The sequence below is a fragment of the Rhinichthys klamathensis genome, unplaced genomic scaffold (genome assembly GCF_029890125.1).
Source record: "Rhinichthys klamathensis goyatoka isolate OS25496 unplaced genomic scaffold, OSU_Roscu_1.1 h1tg000021l_1, whole genome shotgun sequence".
Taxonomy (NCBI): domain Eukaryota; kingdom Metazoa; phylum Chordata; class Actinopteri; order Cypriniformes; family Leuciscidae; genus Rhinichthys; species Rhinichthys klamathensis.
This window is the reverse complement of record NW_026606572.1, coordinates 2,155,244-2,171,046: the sequence shown is the minus strand read 5'-3', so window position 1 is coordinate 2,171,046 and position 15,803 is coordinate 2,155,244. Positions and strand designations below refer to the sequence as shown.

The window sequence follows — 15,803 nt, the reverse complement described above, 5'->3', positions numbered from 1 at the left end:
TGTAGCCTACACGGCGCTGAGTTTCGACCACTGGATGGAGCCATGGAGCCCGTCTAATTTATTTGTAGGGGGGTGACATACTGTACGAGTCAGGAAGTAATATAACGAACTTCACATGCAGATTGTTTACGTCTTCTTCAATTGTATTTTCTTAAAATAGGGTATAAACTTCTCCACGGTAAGATATGCTCTTCCGTCTTCTAATGACGTGACATTGTATCTCATACTGCGACACGATACGATTTGGATTTTTGCCTGAATGTTTAATTACTTCAAGAGAACCATCTATTCACTTGTTTTATATCTGATTGATTGATATATTTTCTTTGTTTATCTTCTGTCGTTTTTCTTGGCATGTTCAGTGGCATCATGACAGTGTTTGAAAACTGTACTGTAGTGTTAGATGTGAAGAATGTCCCTTATAAAGAGAAGAAGAATCTGAAATCAGCTCTTCTGGAAAATGGAGGAAACATATCTTATGTCATCAACAAAGAGGTTCTGCTCATTTTTATACTCTTTCTAACTAAACCATATTTTTTCTGTCGTCAAAACTGTTAGGCTACTGCGAATTTGTTTACACAAATGTAGATTTAGAGTTTGTTTTTTTACACAATTTACAGTTTGATTTGTTCATCCCTCTTGTACTGTTAACGTTGAAGTTAAAAACGACATTGAAAATCTAGATTGGTGCCGTGTGGTGGAAATAAATAGAGAAATATGGTTTAACCACTTGATTCCTGTATAGCCCTATATGGGCCATTCTACAGAAGTCAGATTTGGAAACGGCTTGAAAAAAAGGTGTCTTTTTCCACAAATTTTGTATGTATGCAAATTGTATAATATCCAAGGGTACACATTTCATATTGTATTTTCAGAAAGTTTTGGAATATTTTTCCTCTCCCTAAATTTGTTACTACCGAAACACAATAATAAATCATTTAATAAGAAGTTGTATATTGGCCTATTAATATTTTGTACCTTGTAAATATATTTTTTGCTATTTAAAAAAAAAAAGTTTTCACAGGTAAATCAATAACAATTACAATTTTAACAATATTTCAAGTGTAATTTATAAGATTTGTTGTATTTTGAACCCAATCTTTCTTTGTAAAAGGCATTAAGTTAATCATACTGATTTCAAAGTTAAGGAATCATTAGTTTGAATATACATTGAACCAAACACTATAATAACATCTTAGTTGATAATTCAGTATACTTTATTTTAGACAAAACATCCATGTTTCGGTCGTGAGTGACGGCACATTTTCGGTAGTGGCAGTAATGTTTTGGTAGCGACCACATCACATTACAGAAATTTAACTTGCATACTAAAACACTACTAAAACATACTAAGATACTAATGATTTGCATAACTGTACAAATTTTGTTTATTTCCCCCAAATAATTTTTTCTTTTTTTATTTGACAAGGACAATGCAAACAAACATAGTGTCAAAACCAAGCATGTCACTGAAGTGTTGCATATAAAGTTTATAGCTATTGCTAATTTTCAACTCCTGTCCCTGGAAGGGCTTTTATACATAATAAAATTTACATGATTAACTACTTCAATAAAAAAATAAAAATAATAATAATAATATAAACATACATACATATCATATACAACTTTTATAATAATTAAAAATGAGTACACTTTTGGTTTATTTTTAACCAGTTTTTAAGCCTGGAAGTGAACATCTTAAAGTCAGGCACAGTCTTGATTTCAAAAGGTAATGAGTTCCAGAGTTTAGAACTCTTCACAGAGAAGGCCGTCTGTCCAAAGCTGGTCCTGCAGTATGTAATTTTACAGTCATGATTTGTGGAGCTCCTAGTGACTCGGATGTTGTCCTGTCTCTCAATAAATGTACTTAGTGGCTCAGGTGCTAAATGATTAATGCACTTATAAATTAGTTTAAGAAAGGAAAAGCTACTAAAGCTATCAAAATTCATTAAATTATATTTCTTAAAGATGCTGCAATGATGATAACGTAATGTTTTTTTTATCCAAAAGTTGTATTGCTCGATTATATAAAGAACCTATGCGTTTGATTGCAGTGGGAGCGGCTTGTGCCCATGTTGTCATGCAATATGATATATGAGAAAATTTCATAGCATGCATGTACAGCAGGGCTGCCTGACTTGGTATGTAGCTTCTAATTAGTTTAAAACAATTGAGATTACTTTGTAATGTTTTTAGGATTTTCTTTATATGTTTTTCAAATTTAAGTTGAGGATCTAAAACTAATCCTAAATATTTAAATTCTGTAACTGGATGAATTTCTTTATTTTGTAACTTAAAGCTGCTGTCCGTAACTTTTTTAAGTTGAAAATAATCCAAAATAATTATATTAAAAAAAACATATTTTGCCAGTGGTCAAAACTATCTGCTTGCCATAGCTAGATTCAAAACGGTTAGCTTGTAATAATGATTTTAATTCCAGTGGTACTGGTGGGTTTCCGCGGGAAATTCGAGCATGTCTTTGCGTCATTACGTCACACCCGTACACATAAAGAAGGAGTTTCGGCTAGCCGGCTATACTGCGCGTGACGAGATGTTTAGATGTATAGACTTTTCTCGCAGCACTTTACATAATTAAACTTATGGCATCCAGAAAGATCCAAACAACAATCATCAGTGTCAACTGGAGATTCAGCAGTTATAAAACCCAAAAGACTTCGTACTTCGGATTTAAGGTGGCTAGAGAAAGAGAAAGAAACCGTCTCATGCGAACACAAGGATTTAAACATCGGCGGGGCTTTTGAAAAGTGCGTGAACTCCGTGTTTTGAAGGGGTTCAAAACGGAAGAAGAGACGGCTTTTTTCTGCTGAACAAGTAAGACATTTCAATAGTTCAATCGTGTAACAGTACGTTTTCTTAATTCACACAGTTATGGAGTTTCCTTTGTTGTGCCTTAATCGTTTTGCTATTATGGAGAATATGAATTCTTAACTACACAGCAGGTAACCATAAAACACATTAAATTTAACATTAGTCACGCGATGCTGATGTTGTTAACATGAACAATTTGAGAACAAAGTAGGCTATAATTTGCACGGTTGCTGTAAATCGCGTTGATTAAATCTAACGAAGCTTATCATGTCGAATGCTTTCCCCCCTTAGTTGGTCAGAACAAAAATGGATGTTACTTACTTGTTCAGAAGACATTTTCTTATGAAAATTCTTATGTTGGTCAAATTTTCAAAAAGTGAATCTGTGATTCTGTATGACAGTATCCACACAGCGCGGTGACTGACAGCAGCACTCGCCTCAAAGCACTGTGTTCATCCGCGCTGTTTCATGCCGATTTACAACCCACGTAAAGATGATAATTCCGCGAATCACTGCAGTTACAGATTTCGAACAGAGAGATGGCGACAAAGAGGAAAAGCTACAGACTGCAGCTTTAATATTAAATCTTCCTTTTATATCTATTTTTTTAATGGAAAAGCACATGGAAACTGTTTTTGAGAAATTTAAAACTAACTGATTTTGAATGAGCCACTGTTGAATGTCAGACATACTAGTGGACAGTACAGCTGCAGCCTGCTCAGGTGACTTGGCGGGTACATAAAGAACTGCATCATCCGCATAAAGCTGACAACTGGCACCTGAGCAGTGCAGAGGTAAGTCATTTATAAAGAGACTAAACAGCAAAGTGCCAAGTATAGAGCCCTGTGGAATGCCCATTTTTATGTTTGAAAGTGCAGATACCTTTTGATCAACTTTAACACACTGCACTCTAGAGTGGAGATAAGATGTAAACCACAACACTGCCTCATTTGAAAAATTTAAATTTAACATTTTGGATAAAAGCAAACTATGATTGACCATATCGAATGCTTTTGTAAGGTCGATAAATATGGCTCCTACCACATTACCTTTGTCTAGGGACTTTTTTACATTTTCAATTAAACAGCAGTTTGCTATTTCTGTCGAGTAACCTGGTCTAAACCCAAACTGGTGACAATGGAGGAGCTGTCTGGCTTCTAAATGGTCCACCAGTTGCACTACTACTACTTTTTCAATTATTTTTGATAAAACTGGTAAAATCGATATAGGGCGATAGTTGCTCATAGAGTTTTGGCTACCACCTTTAAACACAGGGATAATTATTCCTTTCTTCCATGCACTGGGAAATGTGCTGGTTCTTATGGAGAGATTAATGAGATGGGTCAATGGTTTGACAAGAACATCTTTATAATTTTTAAGAAAACAACTATTCATCATAAAAATGTCATTTGACTTGGAATTTGAAAGTTTATTAATTATATCTGCAACTTTTGCTTCCGACACCTCTTTAATATAAAATGAATCGATTGAGGTGTCTCTCAATGAAAGATTAAAAGGATTAACGGGCTGGAAATCTTTTGATAATTGTTCAACTGACTGTACAAAACAGGAATTGAATTCATTAGCCATAGTGGCACGATCGCTTATACTATTGCCATTGATATTAATTTCTGTGATCTTTTTATGTTTATTTGATTTGTTAGTCAAATTGTTTAAATGCTTCCATAGTGAGTTATTTATGCCTTTGGTGTCATGATTCTGCCCTCCTGTCATTTCATTTCTCTAGTCTTGAGGCAGGATCATGACAGACCCATGTTTTGTGTGCAAGCACATGGTCTTGTCTTTTGAGCCATGTGCTTGTGTTGTCTTGTCATGTCACTCCGCCCCCCTTGTTATCCTCGTCTCGTCATTAGTGTCTAGTCAGTTTCACCTGTCCTTGTCTTGTCAGCTTCACCTGTCTTGGTCATTAGTGTCTCCCTTTTTAATCTCCTTGTGTTTGCTGTCCTGGGCCGGTTCATTGCCTTACGTGCCATGTCTATACCCAGTGAGTACCTTGTCAAATGTTTTGTCTAAGAGTTGCAATCTTGTGAAAGCCTGTCTTGTTCCTGTTTAGTTTTATGTCAAGTCTTAGTCTAGTGTGGTCAGTCGTTTACTTTATCTTGTACTGTTTTGCCCCCTCGTGGGTTTTGTTTTCTCCGTTTTCTGTTATAATAAACGTTGTGTGTTTGCAAACCGTCTGCGCTTGGGTTCTTCTGCTATCCTCGTGACAGAATGAACCGGCCAAGACCGAACCCAGCAGACCGTTTGTCCTTCTCTGCCAAGCATCGTCCGGACCCCCTTGAAGAAGTCTGGTTGTCCTCCCTCCTCAACAAGAGAATGTCAGGACGTTCGTTTGAGGGAACCCGTCTGGTCAAGTTTCGTGGAACCCGTGGTGGCCGCAGTGGAGGCGGTGGTCGGGAGGAGTCATCGTCTTCACCTTCTGCTCGACTGCCGGTTATCCCTGAGGGTCTCCGGATAGGCGTTGCGACGCTTGGGGACCAGGCTGGTTCCCCCACGACTCCCGGCACTCCGTCTACCCCCTTCGGTCTTCGAGGGAAACGAGGGAGGCGAACCTCGTGGGACTCTCCTTCTGAGTCCTCAGCGTCGGAGTCTATCGTGCCAGGGATAACCCCTCCTTCGCACGACACAGTTCCCGCCGTGTTTACCCAACCCGTCTCAGCTCCGGCGATGGTCGCTGCTTCTCGACCTAGGAGAAAGAGGAGGAAGAGGGGAGCCTCCCGTTCTTCGCCTGCTGCAGTCACAGAGCCCGCGCCCGCTGCAGTCACAGAGCCCGCGCCCGCTGCAGTCACAGAGCCAGCGCCCGCTGCAGTCACAGAGCCAGCGCCCGCTGCAGTCACAGAGCCAGCGCCCGCTGCAGTCACAGAGCCAGCGCCCGCTGCAGTCACAGAGCCAGCGCCCGCTGCAGTCACAGAGCCAGCGCCCGCTGCAGTCACAGAGCCAGCGCCCGCTGCAGTCACAGAGCCAGCGCCCGCTGCAGTCACAGAGCCAGCGCCCGCTGCAGTCACAGAGCCAGAGCCCGCTGCAGTCACAGAGCCCGCTGCAGACAGCGCTTCTTCCGAGTCAGATTTGAGCGCTTCATCCGAGTCTGTGTTCATGTGTACCGAGTCTGATTCGGTGAATTCTGTTCCCGCTCCACAGCCGTCTGCTACGTCCCCTGTTCTGTGTCCTGTTCCTTTTCCCGCTGTTTCCCCAGTCAGAAGTCTTGTCTCGCCACCCTTAGCTTTCCCTGTCGTGATTTCCTCTCCGTCGTCCTCCGTTCCTCCTGTCCCTAATCAACCCCGGACTGTTTCCTCCAAGACTCCTCATGTGTCCCGACCCAAACCTGCCCGGAATCCTCGTCCCAAGCCCCCATCCCGTGGACCTAAGACCCCCAGCCCTCCCACCCACGCTGGTCTACCACCTATGAACTTTCTTGTTCCCCCGCCCCCCCTCCCTTGTTTGTTATTTTTATTGATGCATCCCAACCCCTTTATTGTATATTCTTGTATGCCGTTGCTTTTATTTGTCATGTTTTGTTGGTTTGTGTCTGTTTCCCAGTCTGTCATGTCTCGTGTTTGATGTCCTCTTTTGGAGCGTCTGGTAGCCGCTCCTTAAGGTGGGGGTTCTGTCATGATTCTGCCCTCCTGTCATTTCATTTCTCTAGTCTTGAGGCAGGATCATGACAGACCCATGTTTTGTGTGCAAGCACATGGTCTTGTCTTTTGAGCCATGTGCTTGTGTTGTCTCGTCATGTCACTCCGCCCCCCTTGTTATCCTCGTCTCGTCATTAGTGTCTAGTCAGTTTCACCTGTCCTTGTCTTGTCAGCTTCACCTGTCTTGGTCATTAGTGTCTCCCTTTTTAATCTCCTTGTGTTTGCTGTCCTGGGCCGGTTCATTGCCTTACGTGCCATGTCTATACCCAGTGAGTACCTTGTCGAGTGTTTTGTCTAAGAGTTGCAATCTTGTGAAAGCCTGTCTTGTTCCTGTTTAGTTTTATGTCAAGTCTTAGTCTAGTGTGGTCAGTCGTTTACTTTATCTTGTACGGTTTTGCCCCCTCGTGGGTTTTGTTTTCTCCGTTTTCTGTTATAATAAACGTTGTGTGTTTGCAAACCGTCTGCGCTTGGGTTCTTCTGCTATCCTCGTGACATTTGGAACTATCAACATAATCAAATGATTATGTGTTCCCTTTTGTCACTACCAAAACAATGATGGCATGTTTCGGTCATGACTGTTTCGGTAGTGACCATTTAAGATACGTTTGAGCCTAGTTCAAAGATGATAACGAGCACATGGTTACCTAGCACAGTTCTGAACAGTTGTACACACACAAAAACTAAATTTTATCGAATAAGACTAAAAACCATGATGTCACAACCGAAACTTCACCACATGTTTCGGTAGTGACAATTTAAGATACTTTTGAGCCTAGTTCAAAGATGATAGCCTGCACATGGTTACCTAGCACAGTTCTGAACAGTTGTATACACATAAAAACGAATTTTTATGGAATTACACCCAAAAAAGTTTGCTTAATTGCAGAAAAAGGTGTTTGGTAGTGACGTCCCTTAAAGTTACACACAGATTTTCAGACTTTTGAACACATTTCCCTCAAAATGATGATACCTAACTATAATGAAAGAGAGGCTATGAGAGAGAGGCACACAAGAATATTTCCTAATCAAAAATGTAGGGGTGTGGTTAAAATCAGTCTCAGCCAATGGACTAAATAAAACACACACTGTTTCGGTAGTGACATGAAAATGCGGGACACATTTTTTTACATAAAGTTTCATGATTTAAAATATAAAATATGTTTAAAAAAAATTTTTTTACTTTTTAAAAGAAATCAAAAAGATATTTTAAAAACAACAATGGAAATAAAAATAATATTTCAATATCATTTTCACAAGTTGAAATGTTGGGGTTCGGGACAGCCACCTCCCAATTGAAAGTACACAATAAATGATGATTTTATATATATTAAGCTTACTTATATTTTAAATATTATTGTGGGATTCAATAGATAATAGAAGGATCTTAGTTAACATCTAAAATTTGAATACTTAAATGCTTTTTAAATGTGTTTTTTGGTTGTCGGACAGCAGTTTGCACCAATTCTGTAGCATGTCCCATATATAAATAAATACACAGGCCTGTGCAATTCCCTTTCTTTGAACAGGGTTTTCAGACATAATTACTTACATTAATTAGGCTAGGTTTTGCACTTGTCAAAGTTTAGCTTTTTTTTTTTTTTTTTAAATTGAAGTGTCAGTTTGTGCGTCAGTCAAACCTGAACATTATTTTAACAAAGTATTTTACCTATAATTAATTCAAAAATAAAAATTTGATTAAAGTGTAAAAAATCTCAGTATGTTTGATCCATCTGGCACTGATTTTTCAACCTCTTAGTAAAGTCTTCTGGCTCAACTAGTAAACGCTCAAGTCAATGTGTTTATTTTGCACTCTTGCCAATTTTTCGGTCTAAAATGACCGACCAGTACCAGCGGGTTAAAATGAACTACTCTCTATAGGCTAATTTTATGTTAGTTCCTACAACAATAACATGGCAACTTAAAATAAGTGACACAGAAGTGTGCAATGTTTCTACTTAAAATCACTAAAGCGCTGCAGTGTGTCTTCTGACCTGCTTTTCTCTTCTCCAGTGCTCTTTTGTAGTCACTAGCAGTGTGAATGACCTGAGCAGTAACCGGCAGCGCAGCATCCAGAAGCTCCGGATCCCAGTGGTTGGGACGCAGTATGTGTGGTGCTGTCTGGATGAAGGGCATCTCCTGCCTTTGCCGGAGCATGATTTGGCCCCACAGCTGGCTTATCCCACCTCTGAATTCATCTCTTGTCCAGGTAAGAGATTCCTGAAATTTATTTTACATTGTTTTTAGGTTATAAGATTATTAAGTGAGATTAAAACATACATTTTTGCGGCTCTGTTGACATAATGTTGTTTTTCACCATAAAGAGGGAAAAGTGTCGACCCAGATACAACAAAAAGAGGAGTTCAAAGATCAGCCTGAACTCTCAAAGATTGAGATTGGGACTCTTGAGAAGGGCGGACCCAGTCTTAGCAGGTTCAGGTATGCTCTTGTTTTTTGTCACTTTCAGTTCTTGAGAATTATTGAAGTTTATTTATTGTTCTACATTTTTCACATCATTTATTTAGATGTGCTAGTTTACCTGACTGCATCTTTGCATTTACTCAATGCAGATTTTACAGAGGCGGCGACCATGAGCTGCCTGAATTTCCTTCACATTTTCAAGTGGCCAAGTATTCAGTTTTTGAGCAGGTGAGTGAGAAAAATGTTATTTACATTGATCTTTGAATTAAAAGAGGTCATGTACTATGTAAAACACAATCTATATTCACTCTAACCTGCAAAAACAACTCATTCTGAACTTCTACAACTTACTGAAATCAGACAGATAAATAGTATAAAATAATGATAAATGTATGATGACCAGTTTAACACATTCCTGAAGTGATTAGTGTAGCCTCCATCACTGCCTGAGTTTGAAGGTGTTTTCATGCCTGTTGCAGGTCAAACCCAAGACTTTGTCTGTTTTGGAGCTGCAGAGTGCCAGAGGACGAAAAGGCCAGCAGTATCGTGTGTTGTCTTCAATCTTGCATGAAGCTGAGGTTTGGTCATCTCGAACACCGTTTAAACTGTTTAGATGTTGTTATCATAGGACTCATATATTGTGAGAGAGGTAATGAACACTTGACAGTCTTGACACTCTCTCACTGTAGAGCGCAGTGGTGCAGGACAAGCTTGTGTACTGCGTGACGTCTGAGGACGCTGTGGAAGCGTATCTGCTGCTGATGAAGGAGATGGAGACACAGGGATTCACAAGGACTCACACCCTTCCTCCTGAGGTTGAACGATTGGCGTCCTACAGCCTGCAGCAGGTTAGACAAAAACATCTCTATGAAGATCTATTTTATTCAGTTGATACTGTACAGTATGTGCATATATAACGTGTCCAATGAGATTAAAATCAGTTCATCTTTTGATTTGCAGCTTCTGTTGGAGGAGAAGCTGAACTCCAGCTCATTATCACAGCAAGTTGGCGTCTTTGTGGAGCTGGTTTGGACCGAAGCTCTCGGTTCCCTTAGTGACATCCTGACAGTCCCTGTCTCCAGAATCAGCCTTAATGATGTGAGAATGAGCCTTAGATAATCACACACCCACATCCAATCATGAAGCTCACAGGAATGTTGTGTGTTTAATGTCTCTGTGCTGTTGCAGGTGAGCAGGGTGGAGGGATTGTTACTGCAGGCACAAAAGACTCAGAAAGAGGATGAAGTCAAGGCCCTGCTAGAGGAGGTCAACACTCTTCTACCCCTCAGAATGATCGACCCTCCTTCCAAACACAAGCTTGTGTCTCAGAAACTAGATCTTTGTCAGGTAACGTATGCAATTATAGTATACAGTTATAGATTCCTTCACATTTGGGGATTTTGGTAGATTCTTCGATTTGGATTTTAACTCCACAGTGCAGACTGGTACTTTAAACTCTTCTGTCGTCCTCAGCTGATAAGAGACATTTTGAATGTGAGTGAAGCCACTCTGGGAAGCCCCTCGCCCTCGTCTCTGGGAAAGTATCGAGCTCTGAGGTGCAGCATTGAGGTTGTTCCACCACAAAACCCTGAGTTTCATGTTGTCTCTCAACTGCTTCATGAAAGGTAAACTTGATTGTGATGATTGTGGTCTGAAGTTCAAACATGAATATATTATGATGGTGTTAATCTTGTATCCACTATAGGCCTGTTCAGATTCAGCAGATACTGCGTGTAAGCAGAGGGGTGGAGCTTCAAATGTTTTGGGAGGATATAGGCAACATTAAGCCTCTCCTTCACTCCACTAGTCCCAGTAGTTTTGTTGGAATACTGTCACGGTAAGAACATATTCTTTAAAAAATAATAATATTTACACATAGTAACAAAACCACACAAACCTATGTTTATGACAGACCATATACTGTGGTGGAGTAAGTGAAGACAGACACAGTAGGTGTGGTTGAACCATGTTTCTAGTTATGGCTGATAGTAAGTGAATTTAGAAATCCCAACATTATAATGTATAAAAATGGATGTTGTTGTTGAGATTTGCATTTAATGTAAAAAGATTACATTTAACCATGTTATTAAATGATTAATAAATTATGGAAAATTAATCTAAATGTAAAAATAGAGGAAATGAGCAATACTAAAAACACAATGTAGACCAACCCTGAAAAACTTTCTTTTTTTTTTAATCTCTAATATCTGACTAATAATTGACAGAAATCACTTTTTGTAATGTCTATTCAATGATTTGCTCTTCTGCAATAATCAAGTAATGTCTGTTGTGGCAAAAATTCATCTCAAGCAAACATCACTGCGTAAGAGACACTCAGAGTCAAATTATATAAAATAGAAGAATTTATTCTTGCAAGAATAGGAGCAGTCTAATACACAGTTGTTACCCTGTGCAGAAGAGTGACACACCCCCAGACAGACTGAACTAGCTTTTATCTTAGTTTCAAGGCCTTCTTCCCCCCAGAGCCTTCCTCCCAGTAGTTTTCCATAGACGTCACTAGTTGGCCCAATAAGCCCCCCTGCACCAAAAATGGCCTTCTGACATCTAGGTCAGAGGTCCTTGTTCGTCTGTTCTCTGGAGTGTCTCCCTCTTCTGCCTCCCCAGGTACATAAACAGAATCTTCTCTCACTACAAGTGAGAGACACACATGTGACATTCTTTGAATCATCTATATTTTACTAAAGATCAATGAATATCATTAAAATTTCCACTACAACTCCTCACTTTTTATCATTCTGATTACCCATAATCACAATAATAAACAATAAAACAAATTTTAAGTCATATCATCACACTTATACTCTTCATCTCTGATTTTTTCGCATAAATGATCACTCTCCTTGAACCTGTGAAGAAAAGTTTAGAATGAAGAAGCAAAAGGCTGTTTTTGTGGGGGAAAGGCCCCGTAATATTTTAGCTAGCAAGTAAACATTTTTACGACGCCGGGCTAAGCGAGAAATCACTGTTCCTGCGCTCCTGTAAACAGACCCTCAGTCACGCCAGTAAGGAAAAAGGTAGTTATAACATAGTAAGGAAACAAACAGATAAAAGTATAATAAAAATCACTCAGTTTCAAACCCTATCTTTGTACGCCATCTCGTAACACGGATGACCGCTGCTTTTAACCCTCTTTAAATCTTTTGCCCTTAATCTTTCTCAGAAAATAAACAAATAGAAGAAAAACAAACAGAACATACATTTAACACATATCTGACTGTAGCTCCTGCTACATGTATCGTCTCATAATTTTGTTCATCCTTGGGATAGACTGTCATTTTCATCAATTGAACAGACAGCATGTTTCACCTGTCACTGTAATCATATTCCCCCATGAATAACAAAATTATTAGAATAACAATCCTAACTCCTATCATTAAGCCTTTTCCATTAATCTACGCCCATCTCCATATTTCACCTCGGTTTTCCTAACCATATTTTGTTCACTTCTAATTCAATTTAGTAAGCTCTATTTAATGCCATATTTAACAAAATCTAACCAGAGAAGTCTTATAATTTTATCCATTCTTCTAACCAATGCAGTTGTTCAATATTAACTCTAATATTTCCATTACGGACACAATCAATATATTTTCTACATTTACAATCAAATCAATACCTAGTTTGATTCAATCAAACCAAATCATCACAAAAACAGATTCTTCTGTTAAACTTAAACCATCAGTTGTGTTGATCATCTCGTTCGCCCCACGGATGTTCCGTGTTCTTTTACCTTTAACTTTTAATTCAAACATGCTGTGGTTCTACTTAATAAGCTTCAACAATTATCCCTACCATTTACATTAATTAATAGATCTTCTCTTCCCAAAAACATTTTCCTTAAATATTTCCTAATGAATAAGTAACCAATCAAATCTTTTGATCTACTGTATATCAATACTAAGCCCTATTTTGATTTAATCAAATCAAATCCTCAAAATAATCACAAAACCACATTCTTAAACCATTAGTTGGTTCACATCCTCCTCCAGGCGTGTTGATCATCTCGTTCGCCCCATGGACTATGGGATGGTTGTGGCCTGTCGGTGTAGGTGAGAGGCTTGGACCCAGGTGTCACACTCTCCAACCATTTTCTGATCCTTATAAGGTTTTCCCTTATATCACGACCGCACCCCCACTGGAGTGACCTGTCACCTGTGAATGGAGACCTTAAGTATTTTGTTAGTGACCGCTTGACAGCCGCTCGTCCCCTTTGGTGTGACCTGTGGAATCAACAACCTGAAACATTATCTCCGGATAATTTCTTGCTCACTTAATAGCACTCAGAGTACTTTTCCCCTGAAAACACCTATCCACTTTGCTTACGTTAACAAGTCAATATTCATACATTTGGAACAGAATTAGTTCTGTTTGATCCAATCCATCCTGACATTCTGTAAAAGGAAAATTTTAAGTTATGCGCTGCGCAGGTGTAGCACCTTTCTGCCACAATAATAACCCAGGCCAGGACAGTTAGCCAAATTCATCCATAACTATTATTTTATTGGCACATTTTGCCCTGTCTCCCAATCATGCATGCTCTCTGTAAAGAGAAACAAATTTCGAGGTTATTGTCAGATAGTAAAGTACGTAGTTTCTTTTGTCTACTGTTCTCCCGTGTCCTTCGATGCCCTGGCGTTTCCTGTTGAAACAATCTTTGTTATTGGTGTGTGCAGCACACTCACAGACATCAATTTTGTTAGGCAGAAAAAATGGCTTCTTTCAGGGCTTTTATCAAATTACCCCTAGTGTTCTCCCAACATTTATCCCTTAATAAACCATATTTGGCAATTGTTATACCATCTCCCTCTTGATGCACGACACAACTCGAGCATCAATTTAACATAACATTTAACATAGTGTTTTTTATAAAGTTTGCCATCAACACTAACCCAAACGGCGTCCTTCAGCCAAATTTCTCTGCCTCTGAAACAAAAATATTACATTCTTCACTTAAAGCCACAATCTCATCTTCTTCTCGAAGTATTTGAAAGGCAACGGCCCTCAGTCTCACATCGAATCTTGCTTTTCAGGCCTGTTGTTTGGTCTCTCAAGTCAGTCATCTACAAACATTTTCCAAAGTCATCAATTCTCCCTATCAGGTCAAGTCGTGCTGTACAGACTTGGTCAATGTCAGTCAATCATTTCTCCCCCTTTGTTCACAATAATCATAAATGTGAGAGGCTCTCTTGATAATTTCATGTTGACTTAGCCAATATGTCACTTTGTTGTTTCCCTCAAATCTACAACATTTTCATTTATCTCAGCCCATGCCAGATGGTGATCTACAACTACACAATTCCAATTTACTTAAACTGATCTTCAAATCTACATTATGTATGACAAAATTATTACTACCAGACAGAGCTTGATGGCCAATCAACTTAAAGCTTGTCCCATGTTCTGTATTGTCTTTTCATCAGAATTATCAGCTTCTTTAAAATTTTTCATTTGCCTTAACCCATCTGTAATGATAAACTCATTCCAGAGGTTAACCCTCTGGGGACCAGAGTGTTTTTGGGGCCCTTGGGATGTTTTGACATGCACTGACATTTGTGCTTTTTTCAGTTATTTATAAACATGTTAATGGCAAAGGTGTAAATTCACTCTATATAGCACAAACTTGGCTACCATGAGATCTGAGCAACATGTATGTACATGTTTGTATTTTTAATAGAATAATGTTTATGCGTGGTTATTGAAAAAAATAAAAATGAAAGTTGCTGAAATAAGACCACAAAACACATATTGATTATTTCTTCACAAGACTTTTGAAAATTGTATCACATAGCCTAGAATATTTGCTCCAAAACTATGTGAGAATCATCCTGACTACTCATTCAGATAAGTCAATAAAGTCTTTTACATTTTTAATGACGTGTTTTGTTTGAGAAAGCTTTATGCAGGAGGCTTGATCTCTCATTAATATGTATGGCATTCCACACCTGAGAAAGACAAAGACCCTCCCATAATGGCCCTATTAGGTGCTATCAGGCCATATCATTACAGGAGCCTTGCACAAAGAATGAGGAGATTTAAAAAAGAATGGCTTTTAGATTGTTTGGATATTATAAGGAAAATACAGGGTGCATACGTCTGGACACTTCTATCACACACCCTTCACCATATAGACATGGTTTTATTTCAGTTCAAAGTTAGAGTTGGAAACATCTTGAAAAGAAAATTGTCTTTCTCCATAAATGTCTTAGTTTGATCATACATATTTCAAAGTTGAGGATTCATTATTTTGATATAGCTTGAACAAACACTATAACATCTTAGTTGATTAGTTTATTGACAAAACATACTATATATTTAACATATGAGCAGAAACTCCTAAAAAAGCTTATTTGATGTCTATTTTAGAGTAAAAACTTTATCCAAAACGAGTCAACGAAATGTTGTCTGTTATTTAGTCTGTAACAGTGCGTATCTGTGCGTTCATTCATTCATTCACACACACACACACAAACTGTGTGACACAAACATGATTCACATTTAACAGTATGCTATTTTTCCGTTTACAGACACTACGTTATTCTATATCGCGATTAGAACAAAGCACTTGCAAAAAACACTTACTTCTCAGCTGAATCTGTTCATCCTCGAAGTGAAAATAACCCAGTGGTAAATGTCCCAGGATTGTTCCACATATAGCCGCGCAAGACGACAGTAGATTAATCTGACTAAAAAATAATGTGTGTTTTCAGAGTTTATGGGCGTTAACGCGTCTCAATGTGTTGCTTCACATATTTGCGTTTGAATAGCGCGTGCTCTCCGTAGGCGTGTCACATTACCACAGATAATCAGCTGAGAGAACGATAATGAGATGGGCTGACACGTCTCTCTTTTTATATAGATGACATAAACGGAGAATAATAATTT

General features: G+C 38.8%; 1 protein-coding gene across 1 annotated transcript in view; it reads left to right on the top strand.

Moving 5' to 3' along the window:
- Positions 1-344: 344 nt before the first annotated feature.
- parp4 (poly (ADP-ribose) polymerase family, member 4) overlaps positions 345-15,803 on the top strand; it is a 30,420-nt gene continuing 14,961 nt past the window's right edge. Inside the window, exons 1-10 of the mRNA XM_056242024.1 lie at positions 345-495; positions 8,493-8,688; positions 8,804-8,918; positions 9,050-9,128; positions 9,380-9,478; positions 9,590-9,748; positions 9,861-9,998; positions 10,089-10,247; positions 10,374-10,525; positions 10,606-10,737. Coding sequence (XP_056097999.1) covers positions 355-495; positions 8,493-8,688; positions 8,804-8,918; positions 9,050-9,128; positions 9,380-9,478; positions 9,590-9,748; positions 9,861-9,998; positions 10,089-10,247; positions 10,374-10,525; positions 10,606-10,737 — 1,370 coding nt within the window. The 5' untranslated portion in view covers positions 345-354. The remainder of the gene's footprint in view (positions 496-8,492; positions 8,689-8,803; positions 8,919-9,049; positions 9,129-9,379; positions 9,479-9,589; positions 9,749-9,860; positions 9,999-10,088; positions 10,248-10,373; positions 10,526-10,605; positions 10,738-15,803) is intronic.